The sequence below is a fragment of the Agelaius tricolor genome, unplaced genomic scaffold (genome assembly GCF_023055355.1).
Source record: "Agelaius tricolor isolate 1412-34295 unplaced genomic scaffold, bAgeTri1.0.p SCAF_25, whole genome shotgun sequence".
In the NCBI taxonomy this organism is placed as follows: Eukaryota; Metazoa; Chordata; class Aves; order Passeriformes; family Icteridae; genus Agelaius; species Agelaius tricolor.
In genome coordinates, this window is record NW_027269285.1 from 6,333,056 (window position 1) to 6,359,649 (window position 26,594).

Consider the following 26,594-nt stretch of genomic DNA (forward strand, 5'->3'; position numbering starts at 1 on the left):
GGCTTAGTGGGGTCAGCAGATTTGCATTAGAACAGGCCTGTGTTTTCATAGGTCAGTGCTAACAAAACTCAGCTCCCTGATCTTTATCAAAGAAGCTCATTTGTGTTTCTGAGGAGTTCTCCTACCAAAGGGATCCTTCTGGAAGCACTGCAATCCTTTGCTGAGACAGAACCTGCACGTCAGGCAGGAGCAGCCGTGGAGCTCCAACACCCACGAGAAACGTGGGCAGCTGCACTGCTGAAATCCCTTTGCATTTTTGTCCTGTTCATGGTGTGTGCCAGGGCACAGCTCAGCACCAGCATCCCTGCAGCCCAGTCCAGCATCCCTGCAGCCCAGTCCTTCTCCAGCCCTGGGCAGAGGGCACTGCTGGCATGGAATCCAGCCCACACGCTGCCAAGGCTGCTTTCCCCTTGTTTCACCATCAAATCTCTGCATTCGATGCTGCTTTGTCCTCCCCCTGCCCTTCCAGACACCCTGTGAAAGGAAAGGGATGTTTTCCAGCTAGACTGATGCTGTAATTAGTCAATTTGCTAATAAGCTGAGGTGTGAATGGCTTTCTGTGAGGCAGGAGGAGCAGCTGTCCCCAGGCACAGCCCTCAGTGTCACCTCCCCAGCTGCCCAGCTCCTGATGGATGAGCTCTCCAGGAGCGGTGAAAAGGCTCTGGTGACTTTTGGGGAGGGAATGTTTTTGTGAATGGATCATGACACAACCATGGCCTGATTACCGAGCTGAGCAGCTCCCTCCACCCCCCCAAAAGCCATGTGTTAGCTGCGTCTGTCACTGCTTAGCTGTCACAGTACAGTCTGGGACAATGCTCCAGTTTTCCCAGGGGATTCTCAGCAGAAAAGAGCACACTAGAAAGACATACAACGTCAGAACATGAGGCACAGTCTCCCAGGAGAAATGGAGGCAGAGGAGGAGGAATGACAGGCCATGGGAGATGCTAGCACAGGCCTTTAGCGAGGGAGGGGCATCTTCACAGCCCAGGGCTGCTCATTCCCCATTATGCTGCTGCTTGGGGGATGGACCATTCTGACTTGCACTACTGACTAACCAGACAAAGTAAATAACAGGCTGGAAGGAGAGGAAACCCTGTCCTCTACAGCCTGGACCCGCCCTCCTCCTCCCTCTGCTCAGCAGAGAAAAGAACTCTCCTCTCCCTCCTCTCTTCTCAGTGCACTCCAGCAGGCAGAGACAGACCCAGCCTGGCTCCAACTGCCCAGAGATACCGATGAGGTCTGCACACATGAGACATGACAGCATCCTCCCTCTGTTTTTCCTTTTTTTTTTTTTTTTTGTAGCAAATCCAGCAAAGCCCCAAGCTCTTGCTCACATGCTGTTGTTTTTGCAAGTGATTTTATTTTAAAACCGGAACTCGAGTTCTCCATTTTTTTAACAAGTCCCCCCCCTCCCCTTTCTTTTTTTAAATAAAATTAATTTATTCTACACAACAGTAAACTCTTCCAGACTCTTCCCTATTTACAAATTAACATTTTTTGCTTGCAGATCATCGCTTCCCCCTCATTTTCCTATCCTGTGACACAGAAAGTGAGAAACAAAGCCAAAATCTGAAGGTCTATAAGGCAGTGCTCCCATCCAGCCTTCTGGATCCCACCCTTGGGGCCTCAGGGCAGAACCAGAGTGATGATGTTTATGTCAGATCTGGACATCTCCCCTCATCCACCATGTGTGTTAAACCCATCAATCCAGAGCATCCAGCCTCTCCCTGCTCCTCTGAGCTGTGCTGTAGCTGGGCTGAGGAAGGAGAAATTCCCTCAACAGAGCAACCTGCTCCTGCTGCCCTCTGAAGGGAGGTGTGTTTGGGGAGAAGGTGGCATTTGCTGCAGGAATGGGATCCACCAGGATCATCTCACACATCCAAGGGCCAGAGAGGCAGCTCTCACATCACAGGAGGAGCCTTGGAGACACCTCCCCTCTCCTCCTGTGAGTCAAGCACTGGGGACATGCTTTGCTAGCTCAGGAAAGAAGGCACCTAATAAATAAAAATTTGGCCCAACCCAATTCCAGGCAAATTCAAGGGTTTTTTTTGAGGTTGTGGCTTGGCTTGTACCTCTTTGAACTAAGTGATAACTTCTAGCAGCAGGTGTCCTGGTGCTGGGTAACACAAGCTGTGTCAGCCAAACCAAGGTGATGTGCAAACACTGTGTCTGCAAGCAAAGCTGCCCTTCTGAAGCATCTCCCAACTCCCATGAGGCACAAACCCTGGCCTGTAAAACCATCCTCAGGGCTTCCCTGGCCTGTTGGAAAAGAATCAATGTAGTGTTTTTATTGCTGGGAGCCCAGCCAGGCAGGAATACCTGCTTTTACCTGCAAAGCAAAGCTGTCCCTCACCTCTGGACACAGCCCCTGGTCTCTGCCTGACCCCCCAAAACATCCCAAATGACCAAAACTGATGTAAAGAGGAAGTGTTGTCATGTTTCCCAAGGTTTGCCTTGAGCAATGGAAAATATTGCCCAGCTATGGCAGAGAGCAGGCAGAAGGCTGATGCCCTTGTGGAGAGCTTAGGTTTTGAAAAATCAAGGAAGAAAGGGAGGATGAAAGGGTATCCAGGGATTCTCTGTTACTACAGCAAGGAGAGAAAGGAAACAAAGGGACAGAAAAAGCAGGACAGCAGGAAAACCCTTCCTTGAATGCAATTCATTAAGCTTTGAGCTTTGGACAAAAACCTTCTTCTGTCAGAGGGTAGGAAACACCTAGAGGGAGCCCAAAAGCCAGCCCAGAAAAACCCTCAGGCCCTCTGAGTGCTCCATGTGTGTGAGAAGAGTTTCTGCATGGACATCTGACACACTTCCATGCTCATCCCAGCATGCCAGAGTCCCTTGGCAGCTGGTTTGCAGGGCACTGGTGCCAGAAGGATGTTGGCCATGCTGGGCTCTGGCCCCAGAGGGGACACAGTGCTTTGGCTGGAGGATGGAGCCTGTCACAGCTTCGGGTGCCATCCCACAATGGTCACACCCAGGAGGAGATGCAGGGAGCCCAGCTCAGCCCTGGGAAAGAAAGCTCTTGGTCCGGAGGGAAGGAGAAGAGGCTGCAAGCTCCAAAATGGCACTGACTCTGAATTTCAGCCTCCCACACCGCCAGCACTGCCCCAGCCGTGGGCTGGCACCAGGTCCAGCAGGGACATTGCCCAGCACTGACACAGGGCATTGCCCAGCACTGCAATTGCTCAGCACTGACACAGCTCAGGACATTGCCCAGCACTGACACAGCTCCCACAAGCCCCAGGGAGTGAGGAGCACATCCCATCCCGGCTGGGTGGCTGGTGGTGCAGGAGGAGGTGGCGAGGCCGGTGCAGGGTGAGGGGCACGGCTGCCCCGCAGCCCCCCATGCACGGGGGGCTCAGTAGAAGGAGTACTGGTTTTCCACGGCCCGGGTGCGGCTCCGGGCGCTGTCAGCCTCGTGGTAGTCCTCGGCACCGGCGGCAGAGGGCTCCGGCCGGCGCTCGGCGCTGTCGCTGCGGCTCCGGGGGCCCAGGGCACCCTCCAGGCGGTGGTAGGATGCGGGGACCGGGACAGCGGGGGCCACGGGCACCCCGCCCTCGGCGGGCGGCGGCACCGGCGGGCCCGGAGGGGCTGTGCTGCAGAAGTAGTGTGGAGGTGGCAGGTCGACCCGGCAGCCCGGGGGCTGTGACACCAGCGGTGGCGGGGGACCGGTGTCTGCAAAGGAAACAGGAGCTTGATCCCTCCTGTGCTGCCTGCGGGCTCGGCCCCCTCCCTCTCGGGTACCTTCCCACACCCCCTCTCCATCCCTGACCCTTTTCTTCTCCAGTTCTCCTTCCTGCTCTCTGCTGGCATAGCAGGATGCTCTGAGCCTGCAGACATCTCTGCTCCTGTCCTGTCCGAGCCAGGGCACTGTCACCCACAGCCAGGGATGGGTCACAGGGCACTGACACCCACAGCCAGGGGTCACAGGGCACTGACACCCAGACTGGCACAGGGGTCACACCAACACAGCCCTGCTGCTGCCTGGGCCTCAATGCCCACCCTCCAGTGGGTGACACCCACCCTGGCACACCTCCAGAGCCACACACATCAGCAGGGCACTGCTTTAAGGAGGGAATCCCACGGATCTGTCCCTTTTCAGGCACAATATCCCAGTCCCCGCCCCGCCTGGCACCCACCTGGCTGCGGGCTCTGTGCCACCACGTAGCTGCGCAGGGTGATGTCGGCGGCGCCGCCCGACTCCAGCGGGATGGGGTGCGTGTGGAAGTGGCGCAGCATGTCAAAGATGGTCTGGAACCAGAGGTGCTGCACGTGGCACTGCCCGCTCTCGTTCAGCGACAGCCGCAGGTGCTGCAAGTGCAGGGGGCACGGGGTGAGCTGGGGGTGGGAGGGTGAGACTCACCCTTGCAATCTGCACCTCCATCAGCCAAGGGAGGTTTGCTCCAAACAGGGTTGTTATGTTTACCCTGCTGCAGGGTGTTTCCTGTAAAACCTCACTTTTACCTCACTGAAGCCCCAGGAGGAGTTTGACCCCTCCTGGGGATGAACACCATAAAGAAACACACAGAGAAGGGTGTCTGGGTATAACCAGGGACAGCTGAAGCTCTGATTCTGGGGTCACAGACAGCCTGGGGAAGCCTCCAGCCCACCTGAACTACTTCTTGCAAGGTGACAAGAACAGGCAATCTCTGCTGGAAAAGGGACCCAGCAAAAACCTGCTTGTGGTTGGTTTTTCATAGGGCATCTGTGTATTTCAGGACGTGGAACAGACAAGGAGAGGGCAGGGGAACAGGCTACACTGAGCCCCCATGGGTATTTATCCATATGCTCACATGACAGGCACTGATCCAGTTGGGAAAGTGTAGAAGGGGCTGGCCAGGATGCAGAGGGGTCTTGGGGCACAAGGGCAGGTGGTCCTGAGGGAGGGGTGCAGCTCCCTGCAGAGCTGCTGCATTTGGGGTCACCCACAGAGCAAGAAGGAATCTGAGGTGCTGGGCAGGGCTGGCACTAACATGTTGGGGAAGATGAAACAGGAAAGCCTTATAAATATGATTGTCTGGCAAAAGATTTTGAGAATATAGAAACTATAAGTGAGATTGAAATGAAAGCAAGCTTTGAGATCCCTTAGTTACTGAACAACTGGAAAACAATGGTGTGGCCAGCTGAATGTAATCCCCTTTTGATGAAACAATACCCTCTGCTTGCAGACAGGCCCAAGGGTCAGAGCCTACAGCTTGGCAGAAGGGGTCCAAAGAGGAGTTTTTAGGGTTTAAAGTGTTACACAGTATGGTAATGTAATGATTCTTACAGGCTGTATGTAAATGCTATAGGGTTTGTATCTTGTACTAGATTGGTTAGTGAGAATTAGAATATTCAACACAGAAGGATTTATTGTATTGTAATGAGAACTTCGCTCTCTTACCCTTTTACTCTCTTATGTTCTTACTCTCTTACCCTCTCATCCTCTCTACCCCTCTCTTCTCTCAGGCCTGCTCTGAGCTGTGGCTGGCAGCTCCCAGCAGGGCCCTGCACCCAGGCCCTTTGCAATAAACCCCAAGTTCCTGACCTGGCTGCAGAGATCTCTCATCTCCGTCCATCCCCACCATCCTACCCCCGTCGCTCCTACACTAACATTCACAGAGAAGCAGAGGACAGGGAGGAGCAGAGGACAGGGAGGAGCAGAGGACAGGGAGGAGCAGAGGACACCCACCTTGGCTTTGCCCTGGAAGTTGAAGGTCAGCACGTACTCCCCCGGCCGTGTCTCGCTCTGCCGGATGACGAACAGGCCGTGGCTGCGGGTGCCCCCGAACAGCACCAGCTGGGCTGCCTTGATCCGGGACAGAGTCCCGTGGAACCAGGGGAAGTCAGACAGGTTGATCTCAGCCTCGGCCTCGCTGTCCTCCCCTGCCCACAGGGACAGCAGGTTTTTAGGGAGCACCTGAACATCACCCCCCCTCCTCCTCTCCCTCTGCGCACCCTCCAGAGTGAGATGGGTGCTGATCCTGCATGCCAGTACCTGTGAGGTGCCCACCAGCGGAGGGGGAGGACTCCAGAGTCTGCAGGAAGTTCTCCAGTGGGACGTGAGTGAGGAGCTCCCCCAGGGAGTCCCTGCCCCGGCCTGGGGGCACAGGGACAGAGGTGGCCATGGCAGCGTTGTGAGAGCTGGGCAGGGCACATCTGTCTGGTGGCCTGGGTACCTCTGGAAGGGAGATTGCAGAGGGATGAGTGCATGGCTTAGCATCACTGGGCAAAGCTGGGGGCCGTCCTGCTCTGCCGGCAACTGTGCTGGATTCTCCTGGAATTCTCCAGGAGACACCTGAGGGCTAAGTGATGGCTCTGAGGGAGTCCCAGACTTTCCCAGATGTAGTTCCTTACCATCATTCAGGAACTCGCAGCTGGACGAGGTTGTCCTGCCTGGCAGACAGGGCCCCTGTGCACAGGACACCAGCTCAATGTCATCCCCACTGTCCCTGGAGGAGAGCACAGAGACACACACATGTGGCACCTCCATTCACTGGCATGGAATGGGGATTACACCAAACAAAATTCTAGTGTGATCCAAGAGCACATCCTATTGCCCCTGAATTACTCCCAAGGGGTTGCCACTGCACCAACAGCATTGAGAGACAGAGCAGCCACCAAACATGACTTTTTGGGAGTGAGAAACCAGCGTGGGAAGGATGAAACCCTTGAAAGCCCACACTGCACAGGTCACCCTGGTCAGTTCCAGCTGCAGGATTTTGCTGCAGGATTTTGTGGGTTTGGAAGGAAAGCTGTTACCTTGACTCAGTGCTTTGCTTTGCACCCACACACCTTCCCACCCGAGGGCGCTTTCACTCTGACCCTCTGCAAAGGGAATTACCCACCCACAGGAATTACATCCCTACAAGACATAAACCACTAAGTCAGGAGGCCTGGAGCAAGGCAGCAAGTGGGAATAGAGCCAGGGAGCCACTCAGAACATCCCTGTTGCCAGCCCTCCCCGTGCACTTCAGCACCCTTCTTGCACAAGCATCCAACTTGCTCCACATCCTATTTTTATCCCAGCCACCAGCAAGAGCCCAGAGCTGCCCACAGCACTCGGCAGCTCTTGCTTCACACGGGCCACGTGGGCACAGGCAGCAGGGGAAGATGCTGAATTATTTAGTGGCCAGCGAGTGAATCAGCCATTGGGAGTCATTCAGCTGCAGCCAGTTAAAAACAAGAAGGGAGGAAGGAAACCAAAACCAACAGAACTCTGCAGAAAAGCCGTGGCTGGGCGCTCAGGCAGCGGCTCCAGCACGCAGCCCTTGGCAGGAGCATCGGGAGCTGATTGAGAATTCGCTCTTGGCGCCCGGCGTGTGTGGCGGTGTATTAAACAGCTCATTATTATTTGCTCTGCAGTTCATTATTATTTGCTTTACAGTCACGTCTGGGGGCCAGAGCGGGCTGGTGCTGGGTGCTAAGCAAACAGAGAGGCTGGGAGGCTGCCAGGGCCAGAGCCAGGGCCAGGGGCAGGCATGGGGACATCGGCGGCTCCTGCGGTGCAGCACAGCCATGGTGCTCAGCTCCAGCTGGGAAACCAGCACTGAAACAGGGACTGAGGGGAAAAAAAGGCCTTTTCCCAGCCTCACATCAGCAGCCCAGCCTCAGCAGTGCTTCTTCAGTAACAGAATCAGAATGGTTTGGGTTGGAAGGGAATTTAAAGCTCATCTTGTTCTATCCCCTGCCATGGGCAGGGATGCCTTTCACCAGCCCAGGTTGCTCCAAGACCTGTCCAGCCTGGCCTTGGGTGCTTCCAGGGATGGGGCAGCCACAGCTGCTCTGGGCAATCCATGCCAATGAATTACAGATTTCTGAAAACAGCAAAAGGAGCAAAGACCTGGAGTGCACCAGTGCATCCTCCACGGTGACCAAGTGCCTCTCGCTAGCAGGAGGGGCCAAAGGCAGCCTGGAGGGAGCAGGAGCCTCTCCAAGCCTCTGTTCCACATTTGAGTGATGTTTTCATTGCTACAAGCATAAGCACCTGGATTTTCCAAAACTGTGCCAAGAAAGGCAGTGCCAGGGTTTCCCCAAGGCTGGGGCTGTCTGAGCCAACTGAAGGGCAGCAGCACCAGGCACACAAACCTCCCTGACACAGCTTGCTGCACGTGCTGGTGAAACAGCAGATGAGAAGTTTTGGCTGAGTTATGACTCCAATGACAACACTGATGCCACTGTGATAGAAATACAAACAAATCAATTCAATCAGCAGAATCTTAAATATATCATGGATGATAAGCTGGAAAAAAACATGGAAAATAGCTCAAATATGGTATAAAAGATTCAGAAGGTGGGTGTTAGGAGCTTCCTGCTTTGAGGCTGTGTTTCCAGGTCACTGGCCTCTGCCAGGCTGAGGGGACATGGGGCAGAGAAGGGTGAACAAGTGGCCAGTGCTCTGCATCCCTGGCAGACACAGGCTGCTAACTCTGCCTCCAGACCTCTGCTGCTGTGAGCTGGGCACTTCCTGTGACAACCCAAGCGGCAAAAGTTGCATCTGGGTAAGAGCCCGTGCTCAGGCACCAGAGCTCAGCCCCACAGAGCCCCTCCCCAGCAATCCTTACCCAGGGTCGATGCAGTCCTGGATATCAGCCACCCACGAGTGCTTCTGCAGGGAGTCGATGGTCTCCAGGATGTACTCAGCCCCATTCTCCACCTGCAGGCCATGTGGGATGGAGTCAGCTGTGCCAGGCTGCTGCTCCCCACCCCTAGGCAAAACACACCCCAGAGCCCAGCCAGACCCCCTGAACAGCACCTCAGCTCAGCACGACAGGATTGGTGTCCATCCCAGCATAGGGGTGACCCAGGGGATCAGTGTCCCACCCCAATCCAGCACAGGGGTGACCCAGGGGATCAGTGTCCCACCCCATCCCAGCACAGGGGTGACCTAGGGGATCAGTGTCCCACCCCATCCCAGCACAGGGGTGACAAGGAGTGACCCAGAGGATCAGTGTCCCATCCCAGCACAGGGGTGACCCAGAGGATCAGTGTCCCACCCCATCCCAGCACAGGGGTGACCCAGAGGATCAGTGTCCCACCCCATCCCAGCACAGGGGTGCCAAAGGGTGACTCAGAAAGATGCATCCAAGATGACCCCTGACCAAATCTAGGGCTCAGAGGAAAACCCCACTGCACCATATCAGCAAAATACAAGTTTTTTACAAGGTTTTTACAGCCTCCATGGAAAAAACACACCTGGCTGGCAGCATTAGGGTACGTGGCACTATGCCCAAGCACAGACAGCATCCCTCACTCCTGGGGCACCTCTGTGTCCCCCCAAAACTACCTCTGCACAGGTATAGCAGAAGCCACACTGCTCTCTGCACCACAACCCTGTCAGACCCCAGGAGTTTTAAGCCTCTCCTCCATTATCTTTTCTGCCTGCTGGTCCATGAGGCTTCTGACTTCTGATTGCAACAGAGTGGGAGAGAAACCCCCTTTCACAGGGAAAAAATAATAAATAACAATTTAGGACACAAAAGAGCCTCCAAACTGTCCAGCCCAAAGGAACTGTGCCATTCTGGGGCCAGGCAGAACCAGAAGCTCCACATCAGTGGACTCAGATGCCATGGGATGCTTTGTGCCTCTGGCAGGTTTCCCTGCATCCCTCATGGAGCCTTAAACATCGTGTTCCCGAGGTGGCAGAGCAGCCCTGACTCTGGGAGAGTGTCACATTGCCAGCTGAGACACCCTCCAAGCAAATTCAATTAATCACAAACAACTGAATCACCATCCTGAAAATAAGCAGGGAGGGCAGGGAGCAGAGCTCTGGCTGGGGCTGAGCAGTGACCTGGACCCTGTCCCCAGCAGAGGTGGAGGGGAGTAGCAAAGATCCCCCTCCCCAGTTTGTTTAACTTCAGAAAGGATCTTCTCTGGCTTTTTGAGGGCAAGGCATGAAGCTGACGTGGGAGATGGGGCTGCTCACTCATGCAGAGCATGACAGCAAGCAAAGCACGTGCAGGGCTTGGGTATTTTGCAAGCACCTGCTTGTGCAATGGAAAAAACTGCATGTGCTTGGTGTCTGATGGGCTCTGGGGACACACTGGCTGCTCATTTTTAGGCAATCTGGCAGGAACTATTTCAGTGTGGCCTCCCCAAACAAGGCAAGGGCTTTTCCAGCCATAGTAACATCCCTAAATGAGGCAGAGGCTTTTCCACCCATCAAAACCTGTGCGTTGTGTGTGAAGGTTGAGATTGGGCTCCACATCACACAGAAAGGGAAACCACAGCACCCAGCTTGCCCACCTAACCTGCACCCCAGCACTGAGGGTGCTTCACCCCCTCTGCAAGTCCAGCCAGCAAAGGGGGAAAAGGGGGAGCAAAAAGATGTCCCAGCAAGAAGGACCCAGGCAGAACATGAACCACAATTAGTGGATGTGAGAAAAGAGGAGCAGCATCCTGTGCCAGCAGCTGGGAAGGGAGAGCAAAGCCTGTCTGGGGGGCTCCATGCTGTGCTTGCTGGCTCTGCTCACTCAAAGGATCAATTGTGATCAATTCCCCCATGGCAGGGTGAGAGCCAGGACAGGGCAGGAGCAGGAGGTACCTGGTAAAGCAGGTATTTTCCAGCTGGCAGGGTTTGGAGCATTCCAAAGTGCATTAAAGGAATGGCTGGAGCAGTCACCAAGCTGTTAGCAGTGGGAATGGAGAGAGCATGTCCCATCTTCAGAAGATGGGAACAGGGCAAGTGCAGGATTTTTCTCCAGCAGCCAGAGAAACCAACCCTCACAGGCACCCAGGAGGCATCCCAGAGCTGAAATCCCCAGAAGGGATCTGTCATGACCAAGCCCATCTGCTCATGCTTGTGACAGCTCCAGGGATAGGGAGAAGCCGTGGCACATCCTGGGTATTGAACATGCTTTGGACAATGATGTGACACATTTGAGGTGGGGCTTGTAAGGGCATCTAGAAAATGTGACAAGAACATGATGAGCCATGTTCCAAGAGCAGAGATTGGTGGCTGATGGGTTGTCAATGGCCAGTGGTCAAAGCTGAGGGATGTGCTCCTTCCTATCAAAGGCTCTCTGTGCCTGCTCCTCAGTGATGAGCACAAAAGGATGCGAGGATACCTCATCAATTCATGGATGACATCACACTGAAAATGTGTTGGAGGACCAGGCAAGAATTCAAATGAACTTGTCAAAGCTGAAGTGGAAGAAGAAGCTGAAACCAGCCTCCAGCTCAAGGACAGGGTGAGCCCTGGGCTCAGAGCGATCGCTGTGGGTGTGCAGGCTGGGGAACCACGGCCTGGGAGCAGTTCTGCAGAAACCATCCCAGAGTTACACCAGCCCACAGGCTGCATGTGAGTCAACATCATCATCATCATGGCATGAGGAAAGCACTGCATCTGCTTGGGCTGGACAGAGAGGAAGAAGAAAGGAGAAGCAATCCTTCCCATCTGCTCTGGGCCATGGCTCCATGTACACTTTGGGGCATTACATCTGTGGAGCCTGCAAGGAAAGCAAGGAGGACCTTGGGCTGGTCAGTCTGGAAAATAGGAGACACTTGAGGTTGGCCTTTGAGGCACAGAAAACAACAGCTGAATGAGCCTCTGTGCCCATGGTGGACACTGACCACTGCTGAGGCTGAACAGCAGGAAGTCCTTGGAGAAGGGAAGGTGCCAGGAGAAGTTCTGTGACCTTGAAAAGGAGCAGGATTTGATGGAAAGAAATTTCTCCTGGGAATGTGTGCAGGGGCCACGTGGATTTCAAGGCTTGGGAGCTTTCGCAAAGCCAGGCTCAATTTCCCCCCTCTTTTCCTTTCATAGTTTTCTAAGCTTTCAAGCAGGTTCATGCAGCTGGGAGGCCTGGCCCCTCTTTTCTGCTTTGCCACACACTCTGGGGGAGAAGCATCAGGGAGAGAGGTGTTTGTTTAGAAAAGGTAGAACACAAAGATGCTCAAAATCTAGTGGTCCATCACTGTCATGGTGTCCATGCAAAAGTCAGCCCTGATCTGCCATGACAGGCTGTTGTCTTCCAGCAGAGCAGGAGGCAGCATTGAGCTAATTAATTGCACGATATGGAAAATTCTGAAGAGACTCACTCTCTGCTCATGCTCCCCGACTCATGTGTGGTTGATCCCCAGGGTCTCATTTGCCCCACAGAGCTGCTCCCATAGAATCACTAAGGCTGGAAAAGACCTCCAAGGTCATCAAGTCCAACCTTTGACCAGATGCCACCTCATCAACCAGACCACAGCACTAAGGGCTATCACACTGTCAATGAAACAGCCACCACACGTCACTGATCTGGCTCAGCAGCAGCCACAAAACCACAAGCAGCTGCACCAAGGAGCATTTTCCCTTGCAGGTTGTCTCAGGTCACTGATTTAACCCATCTCCTGGTGACACAGAGAAGCCAAACCCCATGGTGAAAGCCAAACAACTTGATCCCAAAACACCCTGGTGTCAGCTGCAGCAGGCAGGGATCCTCTGGGGAGCATTTGTGCTGTTGGCATCTCAGCTCTGAAAGCCAAGGTAATGATCCCTTTGGGGTCTGAGCCTCCTGCACTGCAGGGTTCAGGTGCAGAGGGGGTTCCTGTAGGGATCCACACTCTGCTCTCACCTTTAGGACAAAGGTGTTGTCTTTGTCAGGCATCTCCAGGGGCATGGTGGTGCGCACCTCGATGATGGCCGACAGTGGGATGCTCACCTTGGGTTTGGAAGCCTGAGAAAAGGAAAAAAAAAATAGCAAAGAAAACAAATGAAAAGAAATCAATGAATTAAAAAAAAAAAAAAGTCACTCAATTGAATCAAACTGTCCCTGGGGACAATGCAGCAGGGCTCTCAGAGGCAAGATCAGCTCAGCCTGTGTGGTTATTACAGAGGGGGAATAAACAGCATTGATTTCCCTCCCGTGCCTGATAACTCTGTGCTCTGTGAATTAAACCAAGAGGAGGCCCAGTGGAAGACAGGGAGGTGCTTTTAACTGCCAAACCACCCTTCTTGCTCCAGCGCAGGCTGATGTGCCAGCTCTGCCAACACCACTTAATTTCTCTCCATTTTCCACCCTCTCCCGATGGAGAGAGCTGTGCTATCTGATGGGGGATGCTTCCCATGCAGAAAGCAGCCCTGTTTCTCCAGCACAGGAGCAGCATTTCAACTGAGCAGCTACAACACAGCAGCCTCAGCCATGCAGGGAATTTTAATTACATTAAAATCAAGAAAAATGAATTTCCCCCAGGGCCCCTGGCACCCGCCGGAGCCTCGGTGGGGAGGCAAGACCCGGTACCTCCCACTCCAAGTGTTTGCTGAGCAACAAATTCCCCAGATATTTGTTTTAATTATAACAAATCCCCACAAAGGAGCTTGTGGAGCTCCTCTCCAGGGCTGGTCCCCTCCAGGGCTCTGGGATTTGGAGCACTGCAGCTGCAGGAAGCAGAGATGAGATTTAGTCACCAAAACCTGCGCCTGGTGCCGTGGATGCAGTGGGTGGGATGAGGCCAGCAAGGAGCTCCAGGCTGCAAGTTACCAATAACGGGCTCAGTTCCCATTTTTATTGGGAAATAAAAATAAATAAATCCAAGACAGAACAGAAACTGCTTTTTCCCTTTCAGGATGTTTCGTTTCTGCCAGCCCCAGAGCCCCAGTGCTGCCTGCAGACACGTCTCAGCCGTGCAAGGCTCTGCCCATCCCTGGGGAATTTTTCCATCTCGGTGTTTGCACAGGAGAAGGTCAGAAAGGAAGCAGCAGCTGCTTCGAAAGGAAAGGAAACAAGGTGATAATTCACCCCTGAGCCAGAGAAGGGTCTTAGAATCACAGGATGGTTTGGGTTGGAAGGGACCTTGAAGATCATCTCATTCCAACCCCTCCTCTCCAGGAGGGTTCTTCCCTTTAAAGGTTTACAGACATGGCCATAGTTTTTGTAGGGTCTATGTAAAAACAAAGCTGTGGGCTGCTGAAGCAAAAAGCAGTTTTCTTCCAGCTGTGCCAGACTGGTGCCACTTTTACATTTGCCAGATGGAAAGCAAGATGGGATGAGAGGAGAAAGCTGTAAACCAAAGTGGGGTGTGATTATAACAGAAGAGCAGACAATGTTCATAAAAGTTGCCATAAAATAATTTCAAAATTGATTTTTAGAGGCAAATCAAGATACACTAAAAAAGGAATCCCTCTATGAGCTCTCTCTTAAATGTTTTAAGAGCAGCAGTTGTTCCATTTTAACCCAAGTTTATTTTCTCTTTGGTGCAGCTGACACACCAGGCTTCATCAGATCCTCCATCCACAGAATCACAGAATGGGTTTAAAGGAATCCTTTTCCACCCCCTGCCATGGGCAAGGACACCTTCCACTAGCCCAGGTTGCTCCAAGCCCCATCCAAGCTTGCCTTGGGCACTTCCAGGGATAGGGCAGCCACAGCTTCTCTGGGTGTACCAGGGTCTCATCACCCTCACAGGGAAGAATTTCTCCCCAATGTCCCACCTATCCCTACTCTCTTTCAATTTAAAGCCATTCCCCCCTGCCCTGTCACTCTCTCCAGTTCTCCCACAGGCTCCCTAGTGGGCACCATGGACATTGGGGTTGTTTCCTTCCAGCCAGACCCCATTCCTGGGTTGGGGAAGTTCCCAGTCCAGTCCAGAGCAATGCCCACCATCCTTACCCATGCTGAGCTGCTCTCCAGAGAGATGCATTTGAGTTCAAACTCCTGTTTTATATTTTCTCAGAAGGTGAGAGGCACAGACCAACACCAAGAGTGCAAGGTTCATTTTGGCCTGCAGGTTGGATGGGTTTCAAGCACATTTTCCAATCCATTTGCACCTCAGCCACACAGCACCAGATCTCCCTCTGGACCACAGCTGGATTTCAGCCCAGCTCAGCAGTGGAAACAAAAAAAAAAAACAACCCCAAAAGCAAAGCCCAAGAACTGCTTGAATTCCTCATAAAAACAACAGTGGGCAAAAACCAGGGCTTACCTTTGGAGGGACATAAAACTCCAGGAGGAACCTCTCCCCTTCCACCTTCACCGCTTTGCGGAGCAGGAGGCGGCACTTCTGCCACTGCGAGCTGCCCACACAGTTCGTGTCATCGGCCACCATGTAGCGCAGCGTCCCCTCCCTCTGGATGTCCACCAGCTCCACCTTGGACGAGGGCACCTTGGACAGGCGCAGCTTGTGCGTCCATTTCTCCCGAGGGTCCCCAGGCTCCTTGCCCCCGGCCGGCCACGGCTCCCTCTCGGCCCTGCGCCCGCCCAGGGCGGCCTCGGCGCCCGGCTCCGGGGAGGATTTGCGGTGCCACATCTCCTTCATGCCATCCACCACGCACAGGCTCATGTTCCTCAGGGAGAAACCTTTCTTGAACTTGGGCTTGGCAGCAGCGTGGATGGAGACATCCTCCGAGCTGCGGGACTGCCCGTAGGAGGAGACCTTGTGAGCCTGCACCTGCTGGGCCGGGGTCAGGTAGCGGCTGGCACCCAGCGGGGCGTCCATGCTGTCCAGAGACTCCGTGGACGTCTCCTCCTTCCTCGGGGTGACCTCCCGCCCGTAGGGCACGTGGCAGTTCTGCAGCCCCACGAAGGGCACGATGTTGTACTTGGTGGGCGAGTCAGACACGAACACCCTGCTGACCTCCAGGCTGAAGATGTCCAGGAAGTTGGCGGTGAAATGGTGGGAGAAGGAGGTCTCTGCCCCGGGGGTGTCGTAGTGGGGGTTCTCCTTCAGGAACTGGCAGAACTTCTGGGCGAAGTCCACGGCGGCTGCCTGGGCGTGCAGCTTGCAGAACTCCCTCCAGTCGGGGAGCGGGGAGGAGGGCTCCTGGCACAGGGCATCGCCGTTCATGGCTGCCCCATTCCACCTGCCGGCGGGCTGCAGGCGAGGACACGGCCTGAGTGAGGCATGGACAGGGACACAGACAGTGCCCCAAAAACAGGGACATGGCCAACCCACCCTGTGCCCCAAAAACATGGACATGGACACAGACTGTCCCCCAAAAACAGGGACATAGCCAACCCACCCTGTCCCCCAAAAACAAGGACACAGACAACCCATCCTGTTCCCAAAAACAGGGACATGGACAATCCAGCCTGTCCCCCAAAAACAGGGACATGGATATCCCACCCTGTCCCACAAAAACAGAGACATGGACAACCTACCCTGTCCCCCAAAAACAGAGACATGGACAACCCATCCTGTCCCCCAAAAACAGAGACATGGACAACCCATCCTGTCCCCCAAAAACAGAGACATGGACAACCCATCCTCTCCCCCAAAAACAGAGACATGGACAACCCACTCTGTCTTACCTCAAATGGGGACATGGACAACGACAACCCACCCTGCACCCCCAAACAAGGGCATGGACATGGACAACAACCCTGACCCTCAAAATGGAGGTCACCCCTTGCCATGATGCCAGAGCTGATCTGCAGCTCCAGTGCAAAGGAAAATGCTGTGGCAAAGTGTCTGTATGTTGCTCTCTCTCCACCTCATCCACTAGGAAAAAATCTTGGCCCCGGCAGCAGCCATAAATTGTACTTATTTTACGATTATGACCATGCAAAAGCATTATTGATTTCTCATGAAACCGCTAAGGAGTCCCCGAGCGGAAGAGCCCAGGGGCGTTTGCCTGCAGGATTCCTCTCACTCTGTGTCTGCCTGGGCATGGCACAGCTCTCCACAGGGGGAGGGAGCATTGGGAGTCCTGGAAGTATCCACCCAGGGCAGCACCCTCCCCTCTGCACCCCACGGCTGGTCCTTCTCTTTCTCTCCATGTCTCTATTTCAGCTCTCATCCTTTGCCACATCAATTTTGGGATTTTGCTCTCCCTGCTGTGCATCAGCTGAGAGAACCCAGGACAGGTCCTCAGCAGAGGCCCATGAGTAGGTAGGGTGCAGGGGGAAAAGGAACAGAAGCCAGACCCAGGAGCACACCAGAAGTTGACAGGAGCTGCAGAGCAGACCTGTGAGCCCTTGGGGAGAAGCATCACTTTGCCCAACCTCCACACTGGTCCTTCTCCCAGTGGCTGTGAGACTGGCAGGGCCTGTGTACAGTCCAGCTTGGTGCTCATATTGCACTTCCCAAATCTCTACCTGACGCTGGGCAGCATGAACAGCCTCCCCTGGGGAACCCCAGCAGTGACTGAGTGACTGCATCTCAAAAATCACCTCTCAGTGCCAAAACTGCCCATGGCTGCTGGTGGGCCTCGGCTGGGGCACTGCTGAGCCCATGACCCCAAACATCTGGTCCCTGTGTCCAGACACCCTCCTTCCTCCACTCCAAGGGCAGCAGTTTGGCAAATCCACCTCAGCTGCTCAAACACTGGGTGCCTGTGGCTGCTCTGCTCCAGGGGCAGGGATTGTGCCTGTGGGATCCATTTCTGGAAGGGCAGGACAGTTCCCCTGGGTTTTGCTGCTCTCCATTCACAGAGCAGCCCTTTCCCTGGGTTTTGCTGCTCTCCATTCACAGAGCAGCTCTTTCCCTGGGTTTTGCTGCTCTCCATTCACAGAGCAGCTCTTTCCCTGGGTTTTGTTGCTCTCCATTCACAGAGCAGCTCTTTTGCTGGTGAGGGATTACTCCTGCTAATAAATCACGCGCCGGATCCCGCCAGCAGCTTACAGGGCCAGTAATTAATTACTGCTCTGATGAACAGCACCAGCCATGGATCAGGGCGGGCACTGGGGACTGGCATAACCCACTCCTTATCCTCCAGACCCCAGCCATGTCAGTGCCCAGACCCCAGGCAGGGCTGAGCCCTGCAGGCTGGGATTCAGAGCAGCAGCTGTAGCCAGGAGCTGGTTGCCATATTCCCAGCACATCCCTAAGGAGATGAGCTCTCTGGGAGCACCTCCATCCCAGGAAGGGGCTCTCAACTGCCCCCAAACACTGAGAAACCCACACAGGCAACAAAATCCCACCAGAAACATGATACATGTGGCATTTCCTCAAAGATGCTTCACAGAGCCCTGGCTGTGCCAAGGAGGCACTGAGGACAGGCTACACATGGGCCTGTACTGGCTCCTCACATCCCACAACACAGCAGAGCTCCAGCTCCTGCAGAAATCCCTGGCAAAGCTCTCCCCAGCATCACAGGGATTTCCTGGAGACCTGAGCAGGGAACCATGCCAGCTGGGAAAAAACCCATCCCTGCAGTTTAGGAGCAGCCTCTGAATTTCCCCAAGAGACATCAGCAAAGCAGCAGAAAACGCAAAGCTGTTTGTTACCCGCCCAGCAAATGAAATTCCTAATTATCCATCCATCACCAAGCAGAGGATTTAAAGACTCTGCCCTTTGAATTGAAAATTCACAACCCCAGCTCTGCCATGGCCCAGGAGCTGCCCTGGCACCAAGCCATGGGCCAGGAGTATTTGGGCTCAGGGAGAAAACAGAGATTAAAAGGAATCTCCTGCTGCCAATCCAAGCAGTCACAGCCAGAGCAAGGGAAAGGGTGCAAAGGGAAAAGAGCAGAAAGGGGCTTGTGGGGGAAAGAGAAAGCCCCTTGGTGATGGGTTTATTTGCATCTGCCCAAGGGCTCTTCTGGTTTCCCTCCCATGAATTTGGGGGAAAACCCATCTCCCCATCCCTCCCTCCAGGAGGGACTGGTGCTCAGAGCCTGCCTGTTTGAAACCAAGGAATGGCAAGCTAACAGATTCCCAAGGGGTTAAGGGGAAAAAAAAGAAGAAGAAGGAGGAAAAAAAAGGCACTTCAAAAAAGATAAAGCCCCAAACAAAAAGCCTCAAGGAGATCCAGGGATGGCAGCCGGGCTCCGGCTCAGAGACGCGCACGCAGAGGCATCACAGCATCTTCCTTTCATCTGCATGGGGATGACAGACTTTAAAAGGCCAATTTATAAAAATGAAGCCTAGAGGAGAGACATCTGGCAGGTCTGAGGAGGCGGTGGCGGGGATTACTAACCCTGTGTCACATATCCAGGATATCCAACCGTCCCTGCCCAGAGCACAGCCAGGAGCCCCCAGCACAGGCTGGGACTCAGTGGGGTGGTTTAAGGGCAGACCCTGGGACTGCAGAGCCATCCCCGCCCTTGATTCACCTGATTTCTGCAGGAAGCAGGCTCCCAATTATCTGTGTAGATTTACCTTTAATCTGGATGCCTGCACTCCCCTCCATACCAACAGCTCTGCCCCACTTCTTGAAATAACTTATCATGCCACAGACAGCATCCCCGGGCAGAGCGGTGGAAGCGGAGACCAAAATAAGCTCAGAATGAAAATAAGCAGCAAATCTGCAATTGCTTTTTGGGAAGGGCCATCCCCTGCCAGCCCAGCTTCCTGAGGGCTGCAACACACTCCAGGCACCTTTCTAAAGAGCCAGATCCCATGTAAGTACCCTCAGCCCACTCCAGAAGTGGCTCAGGGGCCACAGCCTTGAGTCCTTGAGTCCCTGGCCTGGGTGACACATGAGAACAGAAAAATAAATATATAAAATGGGGTGGTTTGTTGTCATGAAGAAGCCATGGAGTGGCAACCACAGCATCAGGCTGGTGACAGGCTCCTAAACCCACCTGCACAAGTCCCCATCTCCTCCCAGGGCAGAGCTGTGCCTGCTGCCTCTGTCATTTGGGAAACTGAGTCAAAACTTAAGAAAAGAAGACAAAAATAAAGAACTTCTGGGGCTTGCCAAGTGGAAACCCAGGCTGGGATGATAGGTGAGAGCCAGCTGCTGGCAGTGATTTGGGACCCCTCTCCCACCAAGGTGTGCTGAGACATCCCCTGCTCCGGAGTGGGGGAGACACAGAGAATACTCTGGAAGTGGAAGCAAAGCTACTGACCTCAAGAAGAAATGAAAGTTAAACTGTCAGCAGAAGCGCAGGAGACCATAAAAAAACAACTCCCCGGTGAAGCAGGAGTCAGGGAGCAACAACAAAGCCACTGGGATTTGCTGAACCAGAGGCGTGGGGAGGAACCAGCATCTAATGAGGTGTTAATAACCCGAATGCGCCACACCGGTCATGGGATGGCCAGCACAGCCTGCCCAGCACGGCTGGCTCTGATGGCTTTATTTAAGGAAACAACCCTAATAAAGAGATGTTTCCCTTCCGCCCAGCACAGCGCAGCCAGGCTGGGACAAAGTAATCCGAAACTGAGAGGGGGAAAAAGTACTGTGTGCTGGAGGCTGTGAGCAGCAAACTGAACCCCTCCATCCCTCCCTCCACCTCCAAGCTGAATCCCTCCATCCATCCATCCCTCCAGCTGTGCAGGGAAACCGCCAGAGAGCGACGGGAAAGGAAAAGGCAGCGCAGGAGGCAAAGGAGATGCCAGCCCAGCCCCGGCTGTCCTGCTCCTGCAGGGCTGCTCGGTTTCCAGCAAGATCGATGCCACTCAAAGCCCCAGCTGGCCATGGCGATCCCGCGGGAATGACATGAGGAAACCCAGGCACCTGCTCCCCCAGAAAAGCGCCTGACCTAAGCGTGCCATGCCAGAGGAGATCCCCGAGTCACGAGCAGGTCGCAGAGCAAGGCGATACCCCCGGCCCCCCCAGGGGATGCTGCTGGCAGCGGCTCCTGACACACGGGCAGCTCCCGGGGGAGCCTGGAGCCCGCCTGCACAAAGCCCAGGCACTGCCTGCCCTGGGCACACGGGACAACGAGGGCCATTTCTTGCCCGTTTGCTCTTTTGAAGACGTGTCCCATCAGCATCTCCACCCCAAAACCTTGTCCTGGGGAAGGAGACAGTGGGGCAGAACGAGCAGGCTCAGCCTGATGGCAGGATATCACACAGAGCTGTGAGAACACCCTTATGTGCAAGAGGAGGAAAGGGTCATTTCTTGCCCATTTTCTCTTTTGAAGATGTTGTTGTCCCATCAGCACCTCCACCCCAAAACCTCATCCTGGCCACCCAGCACTACTGAGTGCTTTGGGGCATCCTTTTTGAGAGCTGGCCTGGCCAGTGGGGACCCCTCACTGGGCAGCAGAAAAAGGCACAAGGAGCCTTTTCACTCCAGAAAAATCTTTTTTCTGGGGTGAGGGATGAGGGATGCTAGGAGCTGATCTCCCCCCATTCTGCTGCTGAGACCTGAAGCCTGTGACCAAGTGACCTCCTCCCTTTGTCACCTCGAGGACCCTTCCCAGCCCTCGAGACCCACCAGAGCTTTAATGGCATGCAGAGGCTGAGCTGAGGAGGAGAAAACCATAAGGGACAAAAGCAGAAATCACCTGCCCTGTGCCTTTCACTCTCCCCAGACCCCTGACCACAGCCCTGGCATGGGAGAAGCTGATTTCCCTCCATCCTCCTCAGTACTCCATGCACTATTTATACTATTGTGATCTTAAATCAGACTGCCTGTCTGAACCAGACAGAAATGGAAACATTCCTTGTTCCTCTCATTTACTGGCCATCCCACTAAAATATTAATTGAACAGCATTTTGGCCTTAAATTTTATAGTCAAACCACCTGCCTTGAACCAATCCCTCAGCAGGAGCATGCTTTAACTCCCTGCCCAGATGCACTTCAGGGTCCACCTGTCACCTGCAGCTTAGAAAAGATTTTTTTGGAGTGAAAAGGCTCCTTGTGCCTTTTTCTGCTGCCCAGCCCAGCTCTCACAAAGGATGCCCCAAAGCACTCAGTAGTGCTGGGTGGCCAGGATGAGGTTTTGGGGTGGAGGTGCTGATGGGACAACATCTTCAAAAGAGAAAATGGGCAAGAAATGACCCTTCCCTTCTCTTGCACATAAGGGTGTCCCCCACAGCTGTGTGTGATATCCTGATTCAAGCCCCACAGGAACCAATGCTCCTGCAAATGAGCAGATGGGCCCATGAGAGCACCCAGTAAAATCTGAGATTTTCTCCATCTCCCACTGCTCTGACCATGCCACAGGGTTGTTCCTCTCCCTCCCCTCCAAAATCCCCCGCAGTGGATGCCGCACTTCCTGTGCTGACAGCTGCTGGAAAATAAAGACAAGTTCATAGATAAGATCCACTGGATCTTAGATAATCTTTTCTCTGGGTAATTCCATCCAGCTTGCAGGGAGCCACTCTGCCACAGGACTGGAGCATCACCCAAGCCACCCAACCTGCTGGTGTTGTGGGACCTGGGGGACACCTCAGCCATGGGGACAGAGTCCCCAGGGTGCAGTGACAATGATCAGCAAAGCTTTGGTGCATCATAAATGCAGCTTGGGGCTTGGAGGCTGTGTCTGGGAGTAAAGCAGAGACACCCCCTCAATGCCCCAAAGGAAAAGCTATTGGAAAAACAAAATAAATGAAAATCCCAGAGCTTTGGGTGAAGGAGGTCAGAGGCTGTTGTCCATTCCCCCTCATTGGGTGCCACCTCACGTGCCTGTCTCCAGCCAGAGAGCTTCCCACAGAAAACTATCCAGTCCAAAGTCTATTTTTAACCACCACAATAGCAGAGCCTCCCCCGAGGAGCAGCAGAAGCCCTGTCCCCAACCAAGCAATCTCACATTTCCCTCGCTAAGCCTCGATTTCCTTCCGCCCCTCAGCCCACAACAAAACCCTTCTCCTCCTCCTCCTCTTGCCTTCCCATCCTCAGAAAACTATTTGCACATCCATCCATGCCCCTCCAGGCTGGTGTGCTGTGGGTGCAGAGTGTCCTGCACACCTGTTACACATTAACCACTGACCTGGCACCTGTGGGCAGACCCTTCCTGCACTCAGGAATGCCAAGCAGCAGCAGCTTCATCTGCTCAGCCCCCTCCCCTGGATGCACCCCAAACTCTGGGGGTTTAAAGAAAAAGCCCTGCAACATCAACCCAGCTGCACTTTCCAAAGCAGGTGCAAACTCTTTAAAAGAGATTACTCTTGCCCTGGGGATTGCTGTGCCAAGGAGGAGCTCTTTGGGGGTTTTTGGGGAGAGAGCTGAGTGGGTGCTCAACAAAGCAAATCCTGATGGATACAGCACAGTCATCACTGGGGATTCCCCACCATTAGGTCAGAGAAACCCCTAAGATTGTTTTTCAATTACAGCACATAATAAACATGAGATAAAGTTACACAGTTCTGTAGGAAATTTTCTTATTATGTTTTTTTTTTATGTTGCAGATCTAATTCCCCACACGCATCACTGTCTCATACCCGCCTGCAAACAGCCTTAAACTGCTGCCTAATGGTATCTGAGCTGGGGAAATTCAATTCTACCCAGCGCCTCACCCAGGACTGCTACAATCACTGCTAATTGCTTAAGTGGTGTATTAAGCAAAATAAAAATTCCAGTGGGCTTTGAACCCCCCCCCTCCTCAACCAGATGATGCCAAAACACCCTGTTACAGCTGCCAACCCTGGCTGGAGAGCCAACCTCAAATATCCCTTTTCTTTTCCCTGTGCAGGGATGCCCCTGGGCAGGCAGAGCTTCGTACCCAGCATGGCCATGGCCACACCAGCGGGATCCACAGGCTGTGTCTGACTTTGCCATCCCTCTTGCCAGGGTTGTGGGTGCCATTGCAGCCCCTCTCCTACCCCAGGGTCCAAATGCTGCCAGGACCCAGTGAACAGGGCACAAACATCTGCCCAGTGGGACCCTGGGGTGGATGCACACTGGGTCCTCTCCTGTCCCCCACCTGTGGGTGTGGATGGATGTGGGGCTCCTGTCAAGTCTCGTCCCAAATCCAAACCCTGCACAAGACCAAGCAGATTCTCCAAGCCCTTCTGGTTTTCCCTTTAGCAAAAATCAGGTGTGGGATGTAGTTTTAGGCATGTTCTCTCCTCCTCTCCACCATGATGGAGCCAGCTGGGATTGAATTTCTGGGAGCAGGGTCCCCAGGTTCCCTCTGCCTGCACAAGGATGTGGATCACTGAACCAGGGACAGGTCTCCAACCCTATCCCAGCACCTCACTGGCATCCACGGGCAGGGGAAGCAGCTGAGGTCAAGTGAGGGCAGCCTCAGGCAGAAGGGGAATGATGCAGGAACCTCAGGGCTGGAAGGACTGCCCTGGGGCATCCCAGCCAGCCTGAGTCAGCAGGGCCAGCAGATGTGCAACCATCATCTGGTTTCTCTGCTTCTGTTAGGAAGAAGAGGAGGAAGAGGAAAGGCATCAGCCAGCAACATCCTCATCCTGAGGAGATGGGTGTTCTGCCTCCAAGGAGGAAGGACAAGAGGAGGCTGGACAAGACCACACTGTGCTCAGGACTGTGCTCACAGTCCAGGAGAAGAGGGGAGAGACCTCAGATCAGCCAGAAGAGGTGGCCCTGCAGTCAAGCAGCCACTGCAGCCCTGAACCAGCTGAGGAACGAGAGGATTTTAACCCCAAAGCCTTGACCAGGCAGGGCTGACTCACCCTCCTCAATGGCACAGGGCTCTGGGCACTGAGCTGGCTGAGACACCAGGCAGGGCTGGCAAACCTGGGTGCTCCCCAAGCTGGAGCAGAGAGGATTATGCAGCTTTTTTAAGGAAACACTCAGTGGTTGATACAGTGATGGTGAGACACTGGGAAATACCACAGAAGGACACAGAGAGAAGGTCCAAGGGCACTTGCCATCCCATCTGAGCAGATCTCCTGGCAGCACACACCCACCTGTCTGTACAAATGTGCCCTCCCCCAGGGAAGGGGGGCTGAGCACATTTCAGGACAGTCTGTGTTGGTTTAGGAGGATAATTCCTATTTAGAAAGGCATCCCCAGAAATCCATGGTCCTTCTCCACTCTCCCAACAAACCAAACCAAAAATCCTCATGGAGGGGAGCTCTGAGTAATCATAGAATTGTTTAGTTTGGAAAAGACATGCAAGATCACCCAGTCCAACCATTCCCCAGCACTGCCCAGGCCACCTCTAACCCATGTCCCCTAGTGCCACATCCACACCTTTGCTAAATCCTCCAGGGATGGTGACTCCACCAATGCCCTGGGCAGCCTGACAACCCTTTCAGCAGAGATTTTTCCTAATATCCAACTAAACCTCCCCTGGCACAACTTGAGGCCATTTCCTCTTGTCTAGTCAGCTGTACCTGGCTACAGTTTCCTTTCAGGCAGTTGTAGAAAGAGAGAAGTTCCCCCCGAGCCTCCTTTTCTGCGGGCTGAGCTCCCCCAGCTGCTCCTCATCCACTCAAAGCCACAGGAGCAGGGCCTGTGAGGGGTTTGGGGCAGGGTGCTGGGGGGACAGGGAGGTTTTACCTCCTTTCCCGTTCCAGTTCACAAGATCCCCGAAGCACCGGCAGCGTGGCTCCTGCAGGTCAAACGCATAACTCCAACCGATCAATTTCCACACTGGAAGGAAGTACCAGACAGACTGGGAGGGAGGGACCTGGAAGGCAAAGGTTTAGGCTGTCAATCCCTGGAGCCACAGCAAAATCCCCAGGCACATCTCACCTCCCCCAAGCCACAGTCCAGCAGGGCTCCGGCCTGACTTCACCAAAAGCAGAAAGAAGCAGAAGGGCCGGGCAGAAACTCCCCGAAGCCTCCCAGGGGCCTTCCCGCGGTGCTGCCCAGGCTCGGCAGGGCAGGGCTGGCCGGAGGCAGCAGCTGCCCCTCGCTGGCCCGGGGGCCCCGCGGCGATGCAGGGCTGAGCCCTCGGGGGAGCCCCTGCACCCCTCACGGAACGCCAGGCAGACAATACCGACCGAAAATAAGGGAGCATCCGTGCGGGGGGCTGCGCGTTGTGTGTGCCCCCCTTCGGGTCTGCCACCCCCAAACCCCGGGGGAAACCAACCCATGGCTGCAGCCCCGGGGGAAACCCCCATCCCCAGAGCAGCCCCCATTCCCGGAGCAGCCCCTGGGGCCGGGGGAGTCCAAACCAAGGCTGCAGCCCCGCTCCCCCGGGGCAGCCCCCAGGGCCAGGAGCAGCCCCCATCCCCGGAGCAGCCCAAACCAAGGCTGCAGCCCCGCTCCCCCTGAGCAGCCCCCAGGGCAGAGAGCAGCCCCCATCCCCGGAGCAGCCCAAACCAAGGCTGAGCCCCGCTCCCCCGGGGCAGCCCCCAGGGCGGAGAGCAGCCCCCATCCCCGGAGCAGCCCCAGCCAAGGCAGCAGCCCCCGCTCCCCCCCGGGCCGAGCCGGCTCTGCCCCATCACCGCCCCCCGCCCCCGCGGGCCCGGGGCCGCCCCGATGCTCACCGGGGAGCGGGGCTGGCCCGGCCCCGCCGTGCGAGGGGAGGGGGCGGCTCGGGGACCCTCCCGAACGCACCGCGCCGCAGCGGCGGGGGGCGGGAGCCTCCCCCGGCCGGGGGAGCCGCTGCTGAACGGGGGAGCGGGGGGGAAGAGCCGCCAATAAATCCCCGCCTAAATCCCCGCCCGCCGCTGCGGTGCCGGTGCCGGTACCGGAGGATGCGCTCACCCGGCCCCGCTCGCTGCTCGGTTCGCGGCGCGGCTCGGCTCGGCTCGGCTCGGCTCGGCTCCGGCCGGCCCGGCCGCCCCCCGCCCCGCCGGCAGCGCCGCCCCCCGCACCGCCCCCGCCGCCTTAAAGGGCCCCGCCCGGCCCCGCCGCCCCCGCCCGGCGCTCTGCGAGGGGCCCCGGGGACACCGAGCCACCCCCGCCCAGCGATGGGACCCCGGGGACACCGAGCCACCCCCGCCCAGCACGGGCCGGCCTGGGGCCGTGCCTGCGAGAGCGCCCCGGATAGCGCGGGGCACCCCAAATCCTCAGGAAAAGCCCCTAATCCTCGGACGGGCCCCCCAGCCCTCCTGGGAGCGCTGCAAATCTTTGGGCAGCACCCTAAATATTCAAGGTGCCAAGTGTTCGGGTCCCCGAGATCCTCGAGATGCACAAATGGTGGCAGGGCTCCC

General features: G+C 55.2%; 1 protein-coding gene across 4 annotated transcripts; it reads right to left on the reverse strand.

Moving 5' to 3' along the window:
- Positions 1-1,340: 1,340 nt before the first annotated feature.
- On the reverse strand, positions 1,341-26,243 carry SH2B2 (SH2B adaptor protein 2). 4 transcript variants are annotated; one of them, XM_071447695.1, is made up of 10 exons: positions 26,146-26,243; positions 24,991-25,120; positions 14,890-15,777; positions 12,543-12,644; positions 8,547-8,638; positions 6,340-6,434; positions 5,981-6,163; positions 5,675-5,868; positions 4,143-4,314; positions 1,341-3,678 (listed from the first exon to the last, which is right to left on the reverse strand). In XM_071447695.1, exons 3-10 carry the CDS (start codon positions 15,748-15,750, stop codon positions 3,362-3,364), a joined length of 2,016 nt encoding a protein of 671 aa, XP_071303796.1. In that variant the 5' UTR covers positions 15,751-15,777; positions 24,991-25,120; positions 26,146-26,243; the 3' UTR covers positions 1,341-3,361. The 4 variants fall into 4 exon arrangements, with proteins under 4 accessions (XP_071303796.1, XP_071303797.1, XP_071303799.1 ...); XM_071447696.1 differs by lacking the exon at positions 26,146-26,243 and adding an exon at positions 25,926-26,094; XM_071447698.1 differs by lacking the exon at positions 26,146-26,243 and having other exon boundaries at positions 24,991-25,601.
- Positions 26,244-26,594: the final 351 nt, after the last annotated feature.